Source organism: Falco punctatus (genome assembly GCF_963210335.1).
Source record: "Falco punctatus genome assembly, chromosome: 4".
NCBI classification, from domain to species: Eukaryota; Metazoa; Chordata; class Aves; order Falconiformes; family Falconidae; genus Falco; species Falco punctatus.
Window position 1 is genome coordinate 51,190,373 of NC_137583.1, and position 24,138 is coordinate 51,214,510.

The 24,138-nt window shown below is 51.0% G+C and overlaps 1 protein-coding gene across 7 annotated transcripts in view; it reads left to right on the forward strand.

The window, feature by feature from the left end:
* Nucleotides 1–23,840, forward strand: part of LOC308063158 (zinc finger protein 777-like) — a 44,725-nt gene extending 20,885 nt beyond the window's left edge. The window contains exons 1-4 of one of the 7 annotated variants that reach the window (XR_013927857.1): nucleotides 18,819–18,873; nucleotides 19,722–19,967; nucleotides 21,557–23,437; nucleotides 23,665–23,840. Coding sequence is in view for 1 of the 7 variants with exons in the window: in XM_080385731.1 (XP_080241857.1) it covers nucleotides 20,384–20,455; nucleotides 21,557–21,677; nucleotides 23,336–23,437; nucleotides 23,665–23,759 (390 nt within the window). In the remaining 6 variants the exon portion in view is untranslated. The other 6 variants (XR_013927858.1, XR_013927859.1, XR_013927860.1 and 3 more) reach the window with 6 other exon arrangements.
* Nucleotides 23,841–24,138: the final 298 nt, after the last annotated feature.

Here is a 24,138-nt window from a genome sequence, read left to right on the forward strand (position 1 = left end):
AGCTCCAGCAGCGCCTGGAGAACATGGAGAACCTCCTGAAGAACAAGAATTTTAGGATCCTGCAGCTGCCCCCGGGGGATGCGGTCCCCAAGGTAACAAACAGCTCGTTAGCGGCTCTGAGGGACGCATCGGCAGCCGCAGGCGCTTTGTCCCTCGGGGCGCAGCCCCTCGACATCTCCCGAACCGTTCGGTGGGCACCGCAGGAGCAGCCCACCTTCTCATCGCTCTCATCGCCCGCCGTGCCGAAGCGTTGGGGCAGCGGTCGCTCACCTCCCTGCTCACGTACATGTTTAGATCCAGCAGTACCCCCCTGCAAAGGGAGAGGTGGTCGAGTTTTAAGGAGAAACGGCAGGTCCCGTGTGACGGATTCGGGCTCTGCGCACAGGGAGGCGGGAATATTGTGGAATTCAGTTTGTCCTCCCAAGAATTAGCAAACTTCTGTAAACAGAACCGCCGCTACTCCATGTCCTGAGGGTGCCCCAAGGCAGGAAATTTTTTCTCCTTTCTTGATGCCTGATGGCAGTAATAAATAGAAAGGAGGGTACCCTGGCTCCAGGTCCTAGACCAGGTGCCGAGTGTGTCACTGTTACGATTGCAGGGCCCGGTGGTGTTTGAAAGCACTGCCACTTGCTTCTCTGCACAGGACTGGGAGAACCTGGAGGAATGGCAGAGGGAGCTGTACAAAAACGTGCTGAGAGGGAAGAATGAATCCCTGATCTCTCTGGGTAAGTATCGCTGTTCTAGTCAGTTACCGGTGCTTCTGGATGAGCTCCCTTGGTGTCTTTCTCCCACACCTGGGAAGCAGATCTGTAGAGGGGGTAGAGAAGCTGGTGCCTGTTGTTGGGGGCAGCGCAGAGCGCAGCACGTGTCACATCCAGTCACACTGGCACTCGCTGGGACGTGGGCGCTGGCTGCAGTCACCTCTACGCCCCCCGCATTGCCTGGTGCCAGCACAGCCCCTTCCCTGGGGCTGGCGGGGCTTTCCCCGCGGGGTAGGTTGGAAGCTGTCTCCTGGCAGGCCGTGGAGGGCTCGCCGCACTGCTGAGCGGTGTGTTGTCACCCATGGAGGCAATTTTGGGAGCGCAGCTGAGCATGTTCCTTCCCGTGGATGCAGCAGCCATTTTGATGTGGCATGGAAACCTTAATATTTGTGCCCCTGAACAGATTATGTAATCTCCAAACCTGACCTCCTGTCCCAGCTTCAGAGAGGAGAAGTGCCCTGCGAGGGGGATGAGGCAGCTTCACCAGAGATTCCAGCAGAACCAGGTGCAGGCAAGAGGCGAATTACAGCTTTATTCTCAATCGTAATGTTTGGGTGTTGGTATCACCAGACAGAGGATGTCGCAAGGTGATAAGTTTTTATTTGATGTGGGGGGAACTTCTCAGATGTCCGGAGGAGCAGGTTCAGGGGGAGTAAAAGGGTGTTAGAAAAAAAAAACCGTAATGGGTTTGATTTTTCTCATTAGCAGAGCCTCTGCTGTTTAAACTTGAGGAGAGCAGGCAGGACAGCAGAGAAGGAGCGCAGGAAAGCCTGAAGGGAGGAACGATGCCAGAGGAACCTGGAGCTGGTGAGCATTGTTTGGAAAGGGTGTGTTTGGACTCAAGGGCAGGGAGGACGCTTTCCTGAAATGGAGGTTAAGGGGAAAACCACTGCTCTGCGTGGCAGAGTAACGCTCCCAGAAGTAGGAACAGGAGGTGCTGGAGAGAGAGATGCTTGTATGTGAAAGGGTGGCTGGGAGCAAACCTGGGCACAGTGAGGCAAGAGCCGAGCAGTGCTATGATAACCAGTAGTTTCCTCTCTACCTTACCAGACCACAGCATTCCAGAGCTGAGCTTTGTGGGCTCTGTGAAGCAAGAGGAAGAGCAGTGTGCAGAGGAGCAGGGAGCCGTGGAGAATGCAGAGTTTACAGAGCTCAGTGCGGGTGAGTTGCGAGCAGTTGTGCAGCATGCTGTGCAGCTGGAGATGCAGGGAGTCCCCAATGTTCCTGCTGTGGGGCAGAGTACACCAAGACATGGAGACTGAGGACGGGCAGCTGGGGCAGTGCGGAAAGAGCAAGAGCTGTGCTGAGGTTAGGAAAGCAGGCAGAAAGTGTACGGACAGTTTTACTAGTAGGTAGATGTAGAAGTGCTAGGTAGATGAGACCCTGCATGTGAGGAGGCAGGCACTTGTGAGGTAAATCAAATGGAATACAGGAATCCTTAGGAATAGAAGTCAAGAAAATTCTCAAAGTCTTCTCCAGAGATGGTGGTGTTATGCCAGATTACCTGGGGAACTGAGTGAAGCTTTGCTCACTCAGTCTTGAAAGGAATACAGTAGTTAAGGCTGCGGTCCAGAGCAGAGCAGTGAGGTGGTGAGCTGCTGTGTTGGGAGAGACTGAACGCAGTAGGACTCCTCAGCCTAAGGAAGGCATGGCAGAGAGGGTGATGCAACACAGTGCTGCCTGGCTGAGCAGTGCACAGCAGGAACCGAAGGAACAAGCCTTCGCTCTTCCTTGCCCTCTGAGAACCAGAGAGCAGGGATTTGCTTAAACCAAGCAGGGCGAAGGCTGTTATCGTTATGTGTGCAAGCTGTAGAACCTACTGTCACAGGACACAGCAAAGCAGGCTTAGAAGAAGGGGTTTGGGCCGATTCCCAGATGGAATGTCGCCTCTGGCTTCCATCCTGCAGCAAGAGGCTGTCCCCCATCCCCAGCAGGACCCTGGCTGGTGCAGAGCTTGCCTCTTCCCTGCGGCCCCTGGGCTTCTCAGCACCTGGCCTAGAATGCTCAGCTCCCTTGTGTGGGTCTTGTCTCATATCCTCTAGAGTATATCTGCTTTTCTCCTGGAATTTCTTCTGCTTGGTGGCTACATCCTCAGAAGAGGGAGCTGCGCTCCAGAGCAGTGCCTCAATAGCTACCTAGGGCTAGGGAAGTCACCGGTCAGCTGGGATAGCTCTGTTTTTCCCAATAATTGAGTAAACATGCCATTATTAACAGACTGTCCCCAGCTCACCAGTCACCTCTTTTCCCTCAGTCCTGGTTTCTGTTTGTTCTTCTTGTGCCACGTCAGAGGTGTCAACGGGGCTTGCTCAGTTTTTGATGGCATTTGCCCTGCCGTGACTAAATCTTAGCTGCTTTTTCTCAGGCCCCTTGTGTCACGTTGTCATCTCTCCGCTGTCAGTCACTGCAAAGCGCTGGTGAACTGGGGAGCAATGCTTTCCAGACAGGAGGCTGATCCCTGCTTAGATTTTGCCCTCACACTGCCAACAGCGTTTAAAATGGTTGTGTTGGCAGTCTCCATCCTTAACCTTTGGTTGGTTTTCCACCTATGGGTCATATATGTACCCAGGTCAACTAAAATTGAATGTTCAGGCAGAAATGAGAGTCAAGAGAAGATCTGAGATAGGTTTAGCATGAATAGAGAACCCCAGGCACCTAGCTCAGAGATGAAAAGCAGCGAACCCTTGGAGAAAATGTATTTGTACTGCTTTAGGGAGGACTGCAGAGAAGGCTTCCTCGTTACATACATATCCTGAGCAGTAGCAGGCATGTATCTAGTCAAAACAGCCAGTGTTTGCATGTCCCCTTTCAAGAAGAGGGCTACGCAGGTGAGTCACCATGTCCTGGGAGTGGAGGGGAGGTGGATCTCGGGGAATGAGCTGGTGCTCTCTGAAGAGTGAGAAATACAGAGTCGTTGGTGTGGGGAGGGAGGCAGACGTGTTGATGAGAGAAGCAAAGGTCCATCCCAGGTCCATGGGGTCTTGGCACTTAGGGGAAGTAAGATGGCTGGGGATGATTTTGGAAACTGCCAGACTCTGTTGTCTTGGAAGGCAGCACTTCCCTCTGCCTCCTCCCTCACTTCTGCTCGCACTCTGGCCCACTGGAAGGGAAGCATTCCTGTGCTTTTCACTTGTATTCTCTCTTTTGGCCTTTCAGCTGGCTGTTGTTCTGTGAGCACAGCTGCCTTTCACACTCCCTGTGTGAGATGGGCCTTTCTGGTGGGGGAAGGAGTGGGAAGCATTTCGGAAGCATCTTGTGTCTCATGTCAGTGAATGTCCCTTTTGTTGTTCTTGTCAGTTCCAGCAGATAACATGGTAACATTCCAAACAGAGCAGCTGGACTCTGAGGGACACCCCCAAAGCTCAGAGCCCCCTGCAATAAAGTCGGAGGACCTGCTTTTCCAAGGTCCCAGCAAGGCGCTGCCTCTTGATAGTCAGTGCAGGTCTCCTGTGCAGCAGGGAAGCCAGAGCGAGAGCAGGCTGGTACCGTCCACTCTGGGGAAAGAGGGTCCTGGCAAAAGCAACGCTGTCACCTTCTATGGACGTAGCTGTCCCAAGAAGAGACCTCACTCATGTGCAGCGTGTGGGAAGGGCTTTTGTCTGAGGAAGATGGTGACGACTCACCAGGAGAGCCATGGCATGCAGTGCAGAAGTGCGCACGCTGGAGAGGAGGGCTTCCTCCGTCAGCAGCGCCAGCGGACCCGTGCAGAAGACAGGACCCACGTGGCCAAGGAGAGATTCAAGCAGAACCAGAATGCAAAAGCCCACACCAGTGTCCCAGCCATGGACAAGGTGTACAGCAGTCCCAGGCACATGAAAAGCATTGACGCCAACGGCAGCTGCAAGCCAAGTCAGAGGGACTGCCCACAGGGGAGGCCTTACAAGTGTGAAAAGTGTCAGGAGTACTTCTCCCAAAAGAAAACTCTCATCGTCCACCGGCGCGTACACTTGGGCCGGAGCGGAAGGATCTTCTGGTGCTCATACTGTGGGAAGACCTTCACCCACCCCTCTGAGCTGCTCCAGCATCAGAGGGTCCACACAGGGGAGAGGCCGTACCAATGCAACGAGTGCCCAAAGCACCTCAACCAGAAGCAGCACCTCCTCCAGCATGAGAAGATCCACCTGCGCAAGAGGAACTGTGTGGTCACGCAGAGTGTGAGGAAGGCACCACTACCCAGCTGCTAGGTTGCACAGGCTCAGGCAGCCCCTTGAGGAGGTAGGAGAGGAGACAATCTCCATTGCTCAGTATTAAAGGCTCTTTAACATTTTATCCTAAAGATCCAAGCAAAGTAGAATTAGGATCCACCTTGGCACCACCACCCTTTTCTTCGTTGTGGTGGTATGCCACAGTACCTCATAGTCCACCCCAAAAGCTCTCCAGAATAAAGTGTTTTGGGCCTCTCTGAGTTTTAGTCTGTCTGAACTGGTTCCAGCAAGGCTGAGGGGTTGGTTGGTTGGTTGGTTGGGGTTTTTTTTTGAAACAATTCATCTGGAGTTTCCCAGGCTTCCCTGGACAAAGTTCTGCTCTGCTCCTTTTCGTGGGTGAGTTTGAGTTGCACGTTCACAAAAGGCTCCTGGCAACTAAACATGTGCACAGGGTGAGGCCTCCCTGATGGCTTGCACAGTTCCCCCGTTTGCCAAAGAGAAGCAGGCAGTCAGTTCCCAGCTCTCTCCATGCTTCAGCACAGGCCAGATGGTTTTCACTGCTGCTTCTATTCTGGAAGTGAGCTGGAAAAGATAGATTCAGTTCTTTCTCTAGAGTTTGAAATTGGATTTAATTTGCAGTAAATTACGATGATAGGGCCACATACTGCTTGGAGACACTGGGACACGCTCTGCTGGAGACTCTGGGCTTGCACTGCAGTGACCAAGGGGAGTTTGCTCTGTTGTCTGTCGCCTCTGAGCACGCCCAAAGGAGGTGGCATTGCCCAAACCGCTTCTCATACCTCTGCAATGCTCCCAGTGGAACTGAACAGGGAAGCCACCCGTAAGCCAGAGGTGGGGTACACCTGTATTCACATGCTGAAGTGAATGTTGGGATGACTTCCTGCTGACTGCCTATATATTAACGCTGCTTCTTTCCTTTGTATTTCATTATGGTCTTCATCTCCCTCTCCTCCTGGTAGCTTGAGGTGCAGATGTTTTTTGTTCTTGAGGATGAGCTTTCATCGTATCCCAAACCGTTAAGAAATTCCCAGCTTCTGACGTGTTTAGCAAATTGCCCAAATGTGTAGTGCAGGTTCAGGGATGGCTTTAGAAACCCTTCTGTTGCTTCCTGGTCCCAGGGTGTCTGCCAAGGCTGGGGTGCAGGTGGCTGGCTTGTCCCCTCAGAGAGAGATGTTCTTCTGGCTCTAGCTGGCTGCTGTGGCAGGTGTTTTAGTCTGGAAACTCCTTTGGCTCAGGAGCAAGGTCTCTTTCCAGGTTTGTTGTCACCTGCCCTGCCAGCGGAGCATAAGACACGAGCACTCCTGTGTTCGCTTTGGCCCAGCTCTGGCCAAGCTCCAGGCTGTTTAAGTTAATTTGATTCTTGCCAGAGCAGATCGGGGTGAGCCTGTGTGAACCTCTGGACCCACGCTGTGGGAGCTGGCACAGAGCCACGTGTGCCAAAGCATCTTTAGCCACTGCAGCTGTTTGCCTGGTGACTAACTGCCTGCCACCTTTTCTTGTCCTAGTGCTGCTGAGGTCTGTGATTTCACAGCTTCTGCTGTGTCTGAGTAGATCTGCGTGTGGTGAGCCCTTCTCTGTGCACCTATCCGTGTTTCTACACACCCACCCACCCCACCCCTCCAGATAAGAAATCTGTGAGGACAGGGTTTTATCACTTCTCGGTGTTCAGTGGCCACTTGCTACCATAAAGCAGGGAACATGGACTGGTTTTTCTCCATTGTTTGACATGCTGAAGGAGGAGGGTCTCTTCTCAGTTAGCAGTGTGGGGCATTTGATACCCAGATGAGCAGTTTGGGTCTTGTCCAATAAGCAGGTAAAAAAAATGAGTTCTCCAGTGGCTTTCTACTGACTCCAGATAAACTGCTTATTTCTGTTTTACACCTTTATTACTTAGACTGTGAGCCCTCAAGGCAGGGAACTTGTTTCTATCTCTTTGTAAAATGCCAATTAAATTTGCAGCAGCAGATACTTGATTTTTCATAACAATAATGTCAAACTTGAGCAAATGAAAGCTGTAAAGTTCTAAATGTTTCTTTTTTAAAAAAATCATTTTACTCATTGGTAAGGGTGGGTTTGTAGTATCATGCCGTACTGATGGAGAGACAGAAACCTGCCTTGAATCAGGAAAAAGAATGGAGTGCATTTTCATTGTTTAATCCTTTTTTAATATTGCAGTGGAACCTGAGCGCGAGAACTCTTTTCCGTATGCCTATCTGAGATCCAAACAGGGCCTGAATGGTAAGAGTATCCAAAACCAGGATGTAGATAAGCTTGCTTACACAATTCTCATCCCGCAGGCAGGTCACATCAATCCTGTTGCTGGCAAAAAGTTTTCAGCAACTGCAGTGTTGCAGTTGTCATCTGTTTAGCCTGGTTGAGTCCAGGAAGAGCGGGATGTATTCTGGGATAAAGATGCTGCCACATAAAGCAGTGGAGGGGTGCTTGTCACAGATTCCCCTGTGACCAGAACATCCTGAATCTTAGGATCACTTTGGCAGCACTCTTAGATTATTCTACAGTTACAGGTGCCTTTTCTGGGCTGTTTCAGTCTCTTAGAAAAAGGCAATAATGGGAAACATCAAAGTCCTGCTATGTTGCCATCTCTCTTGCCTGTTGCACTATTGCTGTGTATGTTCCAGTGCCGGCCTCCTACCACTTTGTTGTTATTAGATATATTAAACATTAGTTAAAATGAAGAAGCTACCTGACAGCTGATGTCATGCTCACATCTGAGAAGTGTCTCTGTATCTGCAACTGTAAAAGAATCAGTGTTTGGGTGGTGAAAACATGGGCACTCCAGATGTCCCATCCCTACAGCACTCTCCTGTTTTTGACTGGGAGATTTCATATGTTAACCACTGTCTGAGCATCAGAAGCACTTGGTGTGCTCCATGTTTCATAACTTCTTGATGCTGCCTTTGATAATACAGATGAAGCAGTATTTTGCACGGTGAGTCATAGTTGCCCTATTCTAGCCCAGCTCCTTTGTATTTCAGAGACAAATATGTACATTTATAACAAATCTCAGAGCTATTTTGAGATACATGGCTGCTTAAATAGCGAAAATTTGACAATCCAAGAAGAAGCATCAAGTGATACAGAAATGTGCTGCTTTTCCAAGACCAAGATAAAGAAGATAAAACATCCCTGTGCACAGATAGAGTAATGCTTACAGGGAAGAGCAGAAGTGTGGGAAGGTCAGAGAAGCTGTGGTGATGGGGAAGGAGGGAGGTTTTTGAGAGCACAGGTTCTCCTACACCCACACTGAGATGCATTGTGGAGTCTGCACCCTCCATGAACAAACGCTGAGCTTTTATCATTCTTGGGTAGCATGCCTCAGCGTGCAACTTGTTCCTGATCTTCTGTTAGTTGGGCTGCTATAGCTTAGGCTGCAGTAGGGCAGCAGCCTCCACTGCAAAACCACATATCTAGGCTGAGATATTCTTCACAAAAGAAGACAAAGTCATGCACAGAAAGGGGGGTGGGGGGGGTGGGGGAGACACGATGACGACACACAACACCCAAACTGATCAAGGTACACCCAGGGCAGCAACATCTTACTGGATTCTCAGGTTCTGGCAAATGCAAACTATTTTGGTTAAGAGCAACTAGCAACTCAAGCTTTTGTTCATTCTACAAGTGCTGTTGTTAAAGCAACTCCATGTTTTTATTGCTTTATGACTTCAGATCTTTGTTTATAAAAGCCTCTCTGTGAATCTTACCGCATAGAAGTAGGAATTCTTTACGTCCTGTGTAACGCTGTTGCTTCTGTATTTGAGAGAGGTACACCGGCTGTCCTGCATCCAGCTCCTGACATAACTATTAAATGCAAGGCAAGAAGAAAACATGTAAGTACAGAGGAGCCTTGTCGTCCCCTGGAGAGGTTCTCACCACAGGCCTGTCCCCTGCCAAAGGGACCAACAGGTGTCACCTAACACTGTTTCTAGGTTTTTAAGCCTTTCTGTCCCTTCCTGGGCTGGACCTGACATAGGCACCATCCTGAGACCTACCTGTAGCAAGAATGTCAGCTACCGAGTTGCATGTCAGCCACAGAGGTGATGTACAAGCAAATTTGTACCTTTGCAGTTCTGATCACCTCTTACCCTAAGGGAGGTCCCGTTTTTCATAGCCGATTGCCAGGCAGTTCAGTGAACTTACCAGATCAGGAGGATAAGGTGAGGTGGTGATTCCAAGCAGAGTGTGGGTCACATGGTGGCTGTCAGTCACAGAGGGAAGGCCTGGGAGTGTCACCCAACCTAACTGAAGGTGTCTCTGTGGGGACACCTGCAGTGGAGATCCCAGATGCTTGTGGAAGGCTTGAATTTGCAGAGTTCTCCTGTGGTGGCTGTACCCAGTGCACAAGATTCAATAAAAACTTCCAACCACCTCAGCTTCACCTTCGTTTGTGCAAGATACCCAAGGCATGAGCTCCTCCTGATGCTTGTGCAGACCAGCAGAGCTGGGGGGCTGCTGCCACCACAGATGGGACCATTCAGAGGGCTGCCACCGCAGGGGGCTCCCCCTCAGCAAGTCACGAGTGCAGTTGCACAGGCAGCGTCCTGCAAACTGCAGCCCAGGGCCAGGCTGCGCCACACAGCTTTGCCACCACCACACCCAAGGCCATGGTAGCACCTGGAGCCACACCAAGATGCACCACAGAGACCCTGCGCTGCATGCCAGCAGGGTGGGCCTGGGGCTCAGGGGGGATCCCGAGTCCCCACAGCTCTGAGGGGATCCTGATTGCTCGGGACTGTGAGAGGAGGCTGTGTCCTCATAGCTTGAGGGAATCTTGTACCCTCATGGCTCTGAGAGGACAGAAAAGCCCCATGGCTCTGAGGGGATACTCCACCCTCGCAAGTCAGTGGTAAAGCGATCCCTCACGGCCACGAGGGGACACCACAGCCTTCATGGCTCTGGAGGGGTCCTGAGCCCCCATAGCTCTGAGGAGACACTGGGCCCTCACAGCTGAGAGGACCCCCAGGCTTCATGGTTCTGAGGGTGCCCTATTCCTTCATTGCTCTGGGGGATCTTGAAGCTTTCACAGCTGTGAGGGGATTCCAATCACTCCCAGCTCTGTGGGGACCCTGATTCCTTCCAGCTCTGAGGATTCTGTGTGGTCACAGCACTGTAGGGAACTTACTCCTCACAGCTCTGAGAGGATCCCCAGTCCTTCATGCCTATGAGGGAGCCCCCAGTCCCTCACAGCTCTGAGGGGATCCTCAGTCCCCCACAGCTGTGAGGGGATCCTGGTCCCTCATGGCTCCAAGAGGATCCCAGTCCTCCACGGCTGTGAGGGGATCCTGGTCCCTCACAGCTCTGAGGATACTGTGTGATCACAGCTCTGTAGAGAACTTATGCCTCACGATTCTGAGAGGATCCCTGATCCCTCATGCCTATGAGGGAGCCCCCAGACCCTCACAGCTCTGAGGGGATCCTCAGTCCCTCACGGCTGTGAGGGGATCCTGGTCCCTCATGGCTCCGAGGGACCCCACGGCTCCGAAGGGATCCTGGTCCCTCATGGCTCCGAGGGGATCCTGGTCCCCCACGGCTCCGAGGAGACCCCAGATCCGCCCCGTCTCTCCGGCGGTGCGGTGCCGCCCGAGCCTCGGGCCCTCCCGCCGGGGGGCGCCACAGTGCGCGGCGCAGGGCGGCGGCAGGGGGCGCTGCGCGGCGGCCGCGGAGTACGGCGGCGTCGCGCCGGTGTCGCGCCGGCGGCAGAGGCCATGGCCGGTCCCCGTGTCGGGCGAGCGGAGGCGGTGGCGGCGCGGCTGCTCCGCCTGGAGGCCCGCCTGGCGCGGGCGGAGCGGCAGCTGCGGGCCGCGCTGGCCCTGCGCGGCCGGCTGCAGGCGCTGGAGCGGCGGCTGGAGAGCGGCGGCGGCGGCGGGGCCAGCCGGGTGCCGGTGAGGCGCGGGGCGGCCGGCGGCGGGCGGGAGGCGGCGCGGCGCGGCGCGGCGCGGCTGCCGCTGAGCCTGGAGGACGTGTGGCTGCAGTTCAGCGAGCGTGAGTGGCGGGCGCTGCGCGGCTGGCAGCGGGCCCTGCACCGCGCCGTCATGAGGAGCAACTACCACATGCTGCTGTCCCTCGGTAAGGGCCCGGCGGGCGGCGGGGGCCGGCGGCGGGCGGCGGGACCCCCGGCGGCGGGACCCCCGGCTGCTGCTCACCCCCCGCCCCCCGCAGAGCTGGACGGCGCCGGCCGGGACGCGCAGGCCCAGGCGGAGGACGGGAGCCAGCCATACACTCCGGGCAGCGAGGGCGGTGATGACAGCGCCGAGCCTGCAGAGACCTGCGCGGGTGAGTGGCCTCGGGGCGGCCGGGCAGCGCCGGGGTGGCCGCGCTCCCCTGGGCACTCGCTGTGTCGAGCCTGATCTTTCAGACGTGGCTGCTGGGCATCTCATCCCTACCAGCGCTACCAGCACATGGCGTCAAACCGCTTCTTCTACCTCTCCCAGATGCTGGGTCACCTTTGTCACACCAGCCATCCCCTTGCCGTTCGGCTGTGCCTGCTTCACCCGTCGAAGTGGGATGACAAAGTGGGATGACATTTGGTTTTCCAGCCTGAAGGCAGGCCGTCAAGAGGACTTTCTATTCCCTGTGCACAAACGTGCACAATGTAGTTGGTTTTACACATGTGTGAAGTGTGCCTCCAATTCATTGCTTGTGTGACGGAGGTGGAATGATAATGTGCAGAGCACAGAATCTCTGAACAGTTTGGGTTGAAGGGACCTTAAGGCCCACCCAGGCCCACCCCTGCCACGGGCAGGGACGCCTTCCACTAGCCCCGGTGGCTCCAAGCCCTGTCCAGCCTGGCCTCGAATACTTGTTTATCCTCATTTATTTCATAGAATTCCCCCTCGCCCCAATAATTTTCATTGATAATTCTCACGAGTGTTTTTCTGATGGGTTAGAAGTGGTGTGCATTTTACCAATGGTGACCGTAAAGGGAACGGCATAATTCTGGCAGAGCCAAAAAAGAAACAAAACTGGAACTCGGGTGGCACTGTCCTCTCCCAGGGCCATATAGAATGTGTTTTCATTTGCTAATGGGTGCCACAACAAAATGGATGTTACACTTGCATGAAAAATTTGTGTGTTTCTGAGGCTCAACTGATGAAGGTTTTGTGACAAATATTTTGGATCTGTTTAACAGACATTGGTCAGCAAGAACTAGAACTGAACTGAAATTTTCTCTGTAATGTGAGCCAGGACAGAGCTGCTGTGGCTGGGGTGGGATGAGAATCGGAATTAATTTTGTGTATGGAATTGAAATAACATTGGTTCCTATTAACAGAAGATGGCCCAATCCATATTAAGCAAGAGGAGGAGTTGTGCGTTACAGATCAGCGGGAGAGGGGAGCTGAAGAAGTTCCTGAAGAGCCCTGCCCGGGTGAGTAACTGCATACCTTGGAGGGAAAATAAAACAGGGATTAAATTCCAAGGTGCACTTTTTTTTTTCTCCACCTCTTCTCATGTATTCCAAACCTTTCACAAAGAGCTCACAAGTTTTGAATAGACTTGCCACCAGTCCTGACCAGTAAGGGCTGGTATTTCGTCTTTCCCTTCTCACAGCAGTTTTGGAGTTTGCAGAGTATGTGGCTGGTTTTCATCCAAGCAATCCAGCGCAGAATAGGAAATGTTTCATTCCCCGTTAAAGTCCTTCCCTTGAGTTGATAGCTCTATGCCGATTAAATATCTAGTGCAGTGGGCCATTAGTGACTTTTTGGGGCCGATGGGTTAACTTGGAGGAGGCAAAAATCAGTGGTAGAATGAGGTCTGTGGCTGGTGCCATCTCCCGTGTGGGGCTGTGATTGCATGAAGGCAGGACTCCGCGCTGCTCTGGCTCAGGGGGAATCGAGGACGCTGGCAGCTCCTTAGCTCCACGTCCCCTGCAGCCTTCTCTTGCAGGGCTGCAGTGCCTCTCCTGCCTGTCCAGAGGCTTCAGATTGCCTTTTCCCTCCTCGCCTCTTCTGTGTTTTTTCTGTGTACACGAGTGAGTGCACCAACTCCTTGGAAATTCTGTTGCTGTATGGGGAGGCTACGCAGCCCGGGGACCTGTTTCTTGCCTTCTCGTTTGGTGGTACCTCTTTGTATTACAAAGAAACTATTCTGCTTTGGAGCTTGGCTGTCCTTACTCTTTACAAGGGTTAGCAGCTCTACTGGTTGACTCCACTGTTGTTTTACCCTGCTTCCTGCCTATGTAGGAAACTGGGATTTTTAGACTTTTCCATCAGGTTTCATTAAGAAACTGGGATTGTGGGAGCTTGACTTGGGGGTCAACAAAAACCAAAACAAAAGCCAGTTTCACCCTTGTGAAATCCTGAGCTTATGCAGTTGTGACATGCTCGTCTTGGATTTTCTCCTTCAGCCAAGCAAGCGTTTTGTGAGCCTGAAGCTTCAAGTCAGACCAGGAAAGGCAAAGAAGCATGTGCCAGGGAGCTGCCAGGTGCAGAGGGTGAGGACCTCCCAAGAGGCCCTGATGCAGGTGAGGATTCCCTGGTAAAAACTCCTACTGCAGGAGTTGCCCCTCAGGTGGCTTTTGATGTCCTTTCTTCCCTGCTTTTGTCAGCACTTTTCTTACCTTTGTGAATTCCCAAATCTTCCGTGCTTTGCGTCTTTCCCCAGTGTTTCTCAGTTGTGTAAATTCTCCCCAATGAGCAGGATTTCAGACTTATGCAACTGACGTTTTATCATGGATTAAACAAGAGGAGGAGCCACGCTGCCCTGAACGACAAGACTTGGAGAAAGAAGAAGAAATCTCTACGGATCCAAGTGCAGGTCAGTAATGGATTTCAGCTGAGAATTCTGGGACACTAAATCTAATTTAGGGCATTTTTTTAATACTATACTAAATGTCATGACCTTATAACATAAGCCATGAAAGAACTGGAACAAACCTCAGTCTGCTGGTTAGTATTTGTTCACAAAAATTTCAGGTTCTGTCAGCGGCAGAGACTCGTTCCTCCTTCAGCTGGCCTAAAACTGTCACAGGCTCTGTCTGGGGTGTCTGTTTAAGGCAGGCACAGTGGTGTGCTCAGGCTTTATGGATCAAGTTTGTGCTTCCAGCTGGCTTGGTGGTGTCTAAACCTGTTACTGATGAACATAGAGCACTGACTTTGCATTCCCAAGCGGGAGAGCTGTCCTGCAGCAAAAGAGAAGGCAGCTTTAATGCAAAACGATTTTAGGAAGTGTTGTTCGGAGATGTAGGTGCTAGCATTCATTCGGAGTTTTTCTGCAGAGCGCACTTGAAGTATGGATCATGCCTGACGTGGAGTTAGTAGAGATTCATCTTTGGATCAAAGCTTAGCATCAGGCAATGGGTGTGCAAATTTGGATGGGGTTATTAATTAAATACAATTTCCTGGGCCATAACCCGGGGCCAGTCAGTATAGCTGTCACTTGGATAACTGAGGCGGGGGTGCAGAGGAATATTCTGTGTAGAAATCAGTTGGTAGCCTGGAATTCCTTCATGTCATGTAAGCTATTTAAACATCCATGGCACGTGATGAAGTTACTATAGAGTAAATCAAGGGGTAAACTCTCAGTGTGCCAGTAACTGCATGGGAGCTACCAGCATCAAAGATTTTTGCCCCACTGAAAAAGGCCATCCAGAATATTGCCCTGGTGTAAGGCTGGATCAGCTCCCACCAACTCCTTGCTGAGGAAGACCTGTTGCAGCTGCTCTGAGGGCACTCCCAGGGTGGGCTTTCCAGCCGAGTAAGCCTGTTCCAGGCCGTCCAGTTTGTGCTTACATGTAATCTGGAGTTTCTGGGGTGAGAGGACGTGCTTAGACAATTACCGTAGAGCAGCTGGTGCCTTTTACAGCACTCAAATCATGCTTGAGTTTGGCCTGTGGTAACATGTTTGTGTGCTGATGTCTCGGTACGCAGCTGGAGAAATAATTGCTCAGGATGTTTATGTAGCGTAGTTAACTTTGGACTTGGCTGGTTGACACTGCTGAGAGACCCATGGTCCTTCATGGTGCTTGGTGGAGTCTTTTTGTAGCAACCTGCAGATGTGGGAAGGATCACAGGCCTTAGGGTGCAGAAAAATCACGGTGTTAGAAAGCTGAAGAGCATTGGTGGAAATAATCTGGAAAATGGAACACTGGAGGTTGGTCACAGGAAAGAGTAATTACAGAATGAGGGGATTTGCTGGTCAGCAGAACAGTTTTGTTCAATGGCACATCTAGAGCTGTGCCTAAGTGGCTCAGGTGCCGGATACCTTTTTAGGTTGTATTATCAGGAATTGTAAACTTTTTCCAAGAAAAGCAGGAGAGGCGTCTGGAGGGGAGGCAGTCTGACAGACAGCTCTCAGTCTGGGCGTGCCTCTGCATCCAGCCAGAGCTGCCTCCCTGTCTGGGGATCACTTGTAAGGTGTGAGAGCTGCCACTACACAGCACTGCTCCAAGCAGTCTGAACAAGGACACAGCCAGAGAATGTCTCCCTGCAGAAGTCCAGCCTGCAGAGACAAGGTACAAGAGAGGGGCATCCCCACTGAGCCACTGGGCTGGCTTCAGTGCCTCGGCTCGGACCCTTTGCTTCTCTAGGTGCTCGCTGGATTGTCTGGAGAGCAGCTGAGAGCACTGAGGTGCGACGGTGTTGGCTCTGTCAGGGAACTAACCTCACACTTCAGACATCTAACCAAGAGGATGAAAATAAGACATTGCATTAATGATTTTTTAATGTAGATTTTTTTTAAAAGTTGCAAAAAGATCTTCTGTTTTCTTGGAGATTTCGTTTCCGTGGAACAATGGTACTTTCTCCCCTCAGTATTAAAACCTCCCATCTTATTACTTCAGCATGGCTGTTGGCTTGGAGGGATACTCTTAAGAGGCTTCCTTAACTGAAAGACTGAAATCTATCTGTTTCAGTGCACGATGAAAACACAAAGAGGGACCCTCCAGAAGATTGCCTTGAGAGCATGGTGTGTGATGCAGAGGTACCGAGAAGACCTGGAGAGAAGTTTTCCAAGGATCCTAGTCCTGGAGTGACATGGGACAGTCAGTGGAATTCAGAAATGATGGAAACAAACACCACCAGGAATGGCCTTGGGGGTGACACTCAGTACGACCAAGGGTTTGATGAGCGCTTAGATTTCGTTGGCACTCAGGAAAATAGTGTTGGAAAGAGACCATGCACGTACAACAAATGTGAGAGAAACTCCACCCAGCAGGATCATCTTCAGACTCCCCAGGGAGCCCGAGAAGGGGAGATATTTCCGGGCCATGCATGTGAGAAGAATCTCAACGAAAGGGTGTTCCATCCACTGCACCCACAACCGTGTGCTCTGGATGAGAAAGGAATCGGGCAGGGGGCTGCTCCTGCCTCCTGCGAGGGGCTTCCTGCAGGGCCGCAGCTGGTGGCCCATACCGAGTGCGGAGGACAAAACCCTGCGGGTGGCACCAGGCTTCGTGACTACAACAGCCTCAGCGGAGAGGAGCAGCCATCTGCAGAAAGCGAGGAGAACTTCCCCACAGAAAACGCATTAGCCAGCCCCTGCTGGGATCACGGGCAGGACAGGTCGGAGTCCTGCACCCGCTGCAGGCAGCACTTCATGCCCCGGGGCAGCCCCGCAGGCCAGCAGCAGAGCCAGGGCAGGGGCAAATCCTATATCTGCAGTGACTGTGGGAAAAGCTTCATTTGCCATTCGTGGCTTGTTAGGCACCAGATGACTCACACAGGAGAGAGGCCATACAAGTGCTCTGAGTGTGATAAAAGCTACAGGAGAAAGGATTACCTTCTAAACCACCAGCGCCGGCACTCAGGAGAAGGGCTCTTCCAGTGCCCCCTCTGCAGGAAAAGATTTGTGCTCAGGAGGAGTTTGATGAAACATCAGGAAACTCACATGCAAGAAACACACCTGACATTGGCCGGTTGGCCCTGCACAGAGATCAGGGGGTCTGTGATGCACTCCATATAGAAAATCCCGTCCAGCTGGGGGTTTCGCAGACCCCCTTGGCCATCAGCCTTGCAGGGCTGTGGCAGGATCCCCCAGCTCTGTGCTGGACTGTGGCGGGAGGAGGAGGCTGTTGAACGGCCATCCTGAGCCCCCTCCCAGGCAAAGGGAGAAGGTTGGTGGGGGGGATATTTTCCACAGATCACATTGAAATGGTGTGCAGAGCTGTTTCACAGCTTTCACTGGTGCCTGTAGCTGTTTGGGATGTGTTGGAGCTGTGTAGGAAGTCTGCGATGCTTGGAGTTACTGCGAGCCGTGAATCCATGCCAGAGAGAAATGACGGTGACACACAGAACAATTTGTAATGCTTCTGGCTGGAGACTAGCTGAAATGTTACCCCTCAGCTACTGAGAGGCCACAGTCCAGGGACAGGGCTGAAAACAAGTGAGTCAGTTACTAATTGTCCACCAAACAGTGAAACAGTGCCAGGAGACACCTACTTGTGTGAAATGCTTTGAGAAAGGAAGTGTTGATCCTGTGGCTGTTTGAAAGAAGCCTCTTCAGGAAGTGGCAATGAGACAGAGGGGAGTAGAGCCTGAGAGGCAGCTTGGTCCCACAGTTAAATCACAGAGCTCTTAGGGCTCCTTTCTGCTGAACATTAAGAGAGAGTTCCTGAAGGCTGGATCCTCACCCTGGCGTTGTAAAATGACTGGGGAGCCTGGAATATGGTTTAAATTTTGCATAGCCTTAAAGTTGTGTTGTACTTACTTTGCCACGTTGTTACAGGTCTTCTGTGTTTGTTCAATTTTCCGAATCCTGTGAAAACAGAACGTTTAGATGCTTGTTAAACATTCTCCTTCAGAAACTTTATTTTTGCTCCTCTTTAATATCTCTTGAAGAGGAGAGTGCTGCTGGCAGTCTCATGTGTTGTGACATTGCAAGGGCACAATTAATTCCTTTAGTAGTAAGAGTCTGGATGTACCATCAGTCACCTTGGTTGTCGGTGGCGTTGAGCCTTGTGGGAAACAAAGCGGCAGCAGTGGCAGTCAGGCAAGAGCCCGGTTTGATTCAGGGCTCCTACACTGTCAGACAGTTGTGACAAAATTGTTAAACGGCCTTTTTTAATGTGCATGTTTCTGCTAAAGTTTGTTCTGCATTCTTGTTGGCTGGAAATGTCATGTTTTTTAAAAATAAAATTGTTAGAGAAATGCCGTGGGTTGTTCTACAGGAGGAAGAGGAAAGACGAGCGGGGCTGACACAGGAGGAGCTCTGGGCCTGCTGTCCCCCAGGGCCCCGTTTTCAGGACAGGTCTTGGCTTTAGATGTGGGAGTAACCGGCAGTGGAGAAGGGGAACGGCAGGATTCTCCCCGGCGGGAGCGGGGCGAGCCCCTGGGCTCAGCCTGCCCTCGAGGAGGGGGAGCTGCGGCCGCGACCCCCTCCCCGGGCCAGGGACGCGCGGAGCCAGCCCCGCGCTACGGGACTGAGCAGCCCGCTTCCCGCCGCCGCTCCTCCGTGAGGGGCCCCGGGCCTGCCCCCCTCCTCCCTCCATCGGGCACGTGGCTGAGCCGCTTCCCGGGATCCTCCCGGGCGTTTACCGGCGCCTCGCCGCCCCGCTCCCGGCCGGGCCCAGCCCGGGCCGCCGCCGCTCCGCCGTTGCTATGACAACGAGAAGAAGCGGGGTCGTAAACCCTGCGTCCCTTCCCGTGAGGTCACGCTCGTTTCCTTCAATCAGGGTTTTGTTTCTTTCTGTGCTGGCCAATGGGAATATATGCACCCGCCCGCCCCTCCTCGTAGGAGAAGCCACGCCGCAAGCGCTGGTGGTGATTGGCTGGCGCGGGGCACAGCGCGCCATGGGTAGGGCAGGCGGCCAATGGCGAGGGAGCGGAAAGCGTTTGACAGCTGAGGCCCCACGCGATTGGCCGGTGTCCCGGCTGAGGGGCGGGGCGCGGCGCCGCGCCGCGGAGGAAGATGGCGGTCCGGCGGCCGGTGAGGGGCCGGGGTGGGAGGGGGGTTCTGAGGGGAGGTACGCGTCCTCCACCTCGGCACCGGCGGGGCTGGTAGGAGGGGAGCGGCTGTCCTGCGGGAGAGGCCTGTGCCCTGGTGGCTGCGCGGGCCCGTTCGGGCGGGGCCCGGCCCCGGGCCTGCCCGCGGGGCCCGGCGGCGCGGGGGAGCTTGGTGCGTGCTTCCCGCAACGGGGCGGCTGCTCTCTGCGCCTCGGGGCGATGGGTGCCCCGCTCTCCAGTGCCTCTCCGCAGAGCCGGGACGCCGGCCCCGGAGGGGGCAACAGCCACCTTAGCCTCGCCGGCGCGGGGAGCCGGGAGCGGGGGGGCCTGCAGCCGGACCGGCTGGAGGGGCAGCCGTGGCACGGGGGTGCCTGGCTTCCTCCGCGCCTGGTACCAGAGCGGGCCGCGACTCGCACCGGCCCCCAGAGCCGTGCGGTGGGGCGGGGAGTTGCTGGCACTGCAGCCGGGCGGTGTCTGTTTCCAGGGCCGTGCCCCGTGGGCTCTGCGGAGCCCTTTACGCCCTGATGATTTCTGTCATCGTCCTTTTCTAACGACGCCTCTGGGTGTGCGGTTTTCTCCTCTTTCAATGCGTCTGCCCGAGCAGCTCCTCTCGAGCTGACGTCCCCCAGACTCGCCTCCTCCAGCACGCAGCTGATACGGTGGGGAAGTCCTTGTCCAGAGCCCGTGGATAAACCTGTCTTCATTTTTTGGACGTTATTTGGCCGTCACCCTTCTGTTCCTGCCTTCTGTATAACATGCTTTGTTGTGGAGCATGGGCGAATTCCTCACGGATACGCAAATTAATGAAGTGTATATATATGCGTACGTAGCAGAATTTACTTTAAATGCAAATTGCACAGTAACGGTCCATTAAGTTGATTTTAAACCTTTTTGCCTTTCAGGTTGTACACTGTCACTTTGAAGCAGGGAAGCCACATGCTGCGGAAGCGGTCCTGGTTCCTTCTGTCCCTGCACAGCGGACATCAGCTGTGTTGAGCTCCATGTCCCTGGCAGTGAAGTTTGGCACCATGTTTCACTTCTTTGTGACCTCAGCTCTTTCTGTTTTTCAAAACCGTGTTTTTTCTTGAGAAGTTTAGTTCCATTTCAATAACTGAAGTTTATTGGAAACTCTTTAAACCATCCTCCAGGCACGTTGTTTTTTGATTTGTTCCCGTTTCTTGTTTTACGATGGTTTATTGCTCAGCACTGAATTCTCAAAATGCCACCAGCGGGGTGTACAAGAGCAGTACTGTAACTTTCTGTGGCTTCCATTTACAAAATAAACCTCTCTTGAAGCAGTGGATTCACAACATGGGCCAGGACTTGGGAATGCCTTTCAAGCATCAGCGACTGTGTTCAAAGCATTTTGAGGACAGTTCTTTTGAAATTGACCCCTTAAAAATTAGAAAAAACAGACGTCTGTTGAAAGAAGCTGTTCCCAAAAAAATCATTTTGGGTGAAGACGGAAACTGGCTTGTTGGCACACCTCAGGGTTTCTGTGGTAGGATAAGTAATAAAACCCAAAACCGAATCTGGAATCCTGAGCACTTGAGGGTGCACTAAGATGTTTGCTATTGTATTTACTTCCCTTAAATTAAAGGAAGATTTACACATGAAGCACTTCAAGGAAGCAACAGTAGGTGAAACATGCTACCTGGCAGTAAAAAGTTGCCAGTGGTTTTGTTTTTCTCCCTGGTACTGCAGAGTGTGGAGGTGGCACTGGGAGGCTGGTAACTGGGGGGAAATGAAAGGCATCTTCGTGCTCTTTGGGCTTGAATTCTAATTTTGTGCCTAAATGTTAGGGAGAAAATCTGTGCTATTTGTTAGAAACGCAGCCCCCCTTTGTGCTGTAAAATGGATTTGCTCCCTGCAGAGCTGCATTTGTACATGACAGCCCTCATGCTTGGAAAAATTATGTTTAGAGTCACTGAGATGATTTGGTGGTGGTGGAGTTTCCATAGCGTGGGTGTTTGGGGCTAAGACAAAGGTTTAACTGCTCAACTTTCTCCCTGGTGTATTTGGTTTGGATTGCGATCCCATCTAGTGACAAATTAATGAAATTTTTGGCAGCAGATTTGTACAATTGAGTTTATACCTGATGCAAGCTTATACATGATGGAATCTGCAAACATCTGAACCAGTGAGCTGGGCATTAGATTGAAAGGCAAATTAAAACATGTTCAAAGGCAAGCATGTAGAAATGTGGTACTCTGTAGATATAAAGTACAGATACAAAGTATGTACACAGAATGTATATATACATTGCAAAATAACCACAGTATTAATCTCTTTGTATTTGTAGGGCTTAATTTTTTGTTTGTGTTAACTTTTATTATTAGGGAAGAACTCTTACAGCCAGATCTGACAGACTGTGGCACTGCCTCAGGACTTATTTAAAATACACTCTGGAGTATTTTCTGTTTTTCAGTGAAAGGAAGAGCCAGATTCCTTGATGGGGCTAGGTATTGATGTGACCACAGATATATTTTTTTTTACGACTAATTTTTGCCACAGTCATTATAGAATCATAATTTCAGTTGAGTCACATTATTAAGTAATTTTACTCATTCTGAGTTGCATGCAGAAGTAACAGCAGAGGATTTGTGTATAAAGCCCTCGGTGTGCTGGTTGTACGTAAGGTTGGCTGGTGAGCGCTTGTTTAATACTGTGTGACGAAGAGGGCTTTCAAGGATGTACAGCTTGCTAATGGTGTCAACTATTGAACACCTTGTTTTAGGTGCCTGGGACATTTAATAATGGTGCAGTGTGTGAGGGGAAGGACTTGGAAGATTGGCAGAAAGAACTTTACAAGAAGGTGATAAAGGAGAATTATGAATCTTTAACCACGCTGGGTAAAGGTTAGTTTTTCCTTTCTCGCTGAAGGCTCACAGATCTATGCAGTTTCTGGCCTGGCTCTTGTCTAACAGTCACTCCTCAAATCCCTTGATTCCTGCTGAATTAATATTTAGATGCTTCGGAATCTTTGTGAGATGATAAGCTCCACAGTCTTTTCTTTAAAGATTGAAGGACAGTGGCTTTTCTAATGCTTCCGCAACTGCTGCCTCCCTGCGCTCTGTTGTTGTCAGGTACTCAGTCTGTGTGTGTAGGTGATACCTTGTCTGTGTGATACGGGTAGAAAGTGGCGAGTGGAAGGCTCTGCCGCTGGTGATGCACGTGTTGACTAAAACGAGGAACAAAGGAGAGTGGAAGAGGTTAAGAGACATGAGCTCAGGAGCAGCAGTGGCATGTGGTATCCTGAGTCCTCTGGACTTGTTATAGTTAGTATTTTCATCAGCCCCAAATCCCGATGTATGTTTGTTCTTGTGATTTGCTGAAGAGTGTTGAACTACTTTTGCTGCAGAAATAGTTAGATAACATGAATGATGACCGAGAAAATGAAGAAGTCTTACTGGTTAGTTTTAAGTGCCCAACTATACATTTGTTGGAAGTAGTTGTTTTTTAATTTGAAGATGTGAGCCCTCACTGGCTCCTCAGCATTCAGGTAATTCCCTGGATTAACAGAAGAAGAACTTGCTGTATTTAGGAGCTAGAAGTGCCTTTACTTGTCCTTTAGACTGCAGGAACAGAAGTGCTGTGAACCCCTAGAGCGTGAGTTGTCACATACTCTAGTTTGCACTTGGTGCCACACTTCGGTTCCGTTTAAGAAACACTGATTTAGCCTTACCTCATTCTGTTACCACTTCTGCACTTTCAAATTTGAAATTACATAAAGTAATGAGACAATGTGATTCCATTTTCTTTTTTATTCTTTACATACCTTCTATTTTTTATAGCAGAAAAGCTAGAGTCTGCAGACAGCTGCTCTAAAGCTCTGATCTGTTAAAAAAGTATGTGCTGTGTGTTGCATGGGGAGGGATTAGTTGGGGGAAAATAAGTTCATGTATCAGAAAGACAGTTAGGACTGAATTTGGCACCAAACAGCTGAATTAGGTTTTAAGGGTGCAATGAGTTCAAGACTTTCCACTTTTGAACATCTAACTTTTAAAAATATTCCAGAAATCATATTCAAAAGTTGAAAAATTGGAAGACAAATGCTGCTCGCCTGCTTCCCAGCCACCCTCTGGAGATGCCAGAGCAACTGCATTTGCTGTTACCCCCTTGCTGGGTCTTTCCCTGGAGGACAAGGGAGATGTGCTTTTAGAGAGTGGGTTGTGCAGGGATTTGCTAGAAAACAGTATCACTAAGTCTTTTCTTACAGTTTTAGGAACAACTGGAAAAATTCTGCCTTTTGCCTTCTCAAAGAACAATATTTTTGATGTAAATTAACAAAAATGACTCATGTTACAGAAGAAAGGCACAAGTAAACTACAGGGCTCAGAAGCTTAGAGTGAAGAGGCTGACAAGCTGTCCTCAGGACGGGTCTTTGTGCAACGTATCCTTTGTCTGCATCGATACAATTAAAGTAGCTTAGGAAATGTCTTTGTAATAACAGGGGGGAAAAAAAAAATCAGAGGACAATAATAACTGTCATCTCCGTGTTCTGTTCCTTGTGCAGACTATGCTGTTCCCAAAAGCAATATCCAGGTGAGAGGAACACTGCCTGTCAAGCATCAGCAGGATTTTGAGGAAAGGCAGATTTCCACAAGTCTTGGTGCAGGTGCGTGGTGGCCTGAGACTTGTCAGAAATCAAACTGGTGACACATTCAAACTGCACAAGCTTGTAGGATTAGAGGGAGGGGGGATTCTAGTGCATCCCTGCTTTTTTACCCAAGACTTGTTTTCTTTGTACAGATGTGGTCATGGTGAATCAGGAATTGTTGTTCTTTGGAGATTTATGTTCTATCACATCAGTTAAAGGGAATGTTTGGAATCTTTTTGTTCCAGGCTGCGGCTGTCCTGTGATCAGATCCGAGTTGCAGAGTCACGCAAAGAGTGCAGAAAATACAGAACTGCAGGGATCATTCTCAGGAGGAACCTGAGACCAGAGTTGCCAAATTTTGGACAAGGGGGTAACATGCAAGAGTCATCATAATTCAGCAACAGGTCAGGCAAATCCAATGGGAAGCAGAAGAGGCAATGGCTCTCTTGAGGAAGAACCTAATGAATTCAAAGAGATCCTCTTTTATCAGCAGACCTATGCAGGAGAAAGACTGTATCTGTGTACAGAATGTCAGAAATTTTTTTTAAATTTTTTTTTAATTTTTAAGTTGAAGATTGGACTTCTAAAATACAAACAAATTCACACTAAACATCATCGGGTATCATCTTATATATGCACAGACTGCAGTAAAAACTTTGGTCACCACGCAGTCTTGATTCGCCACCAGAGAACTCACACAGGAGAGCGGCCTTACAAGT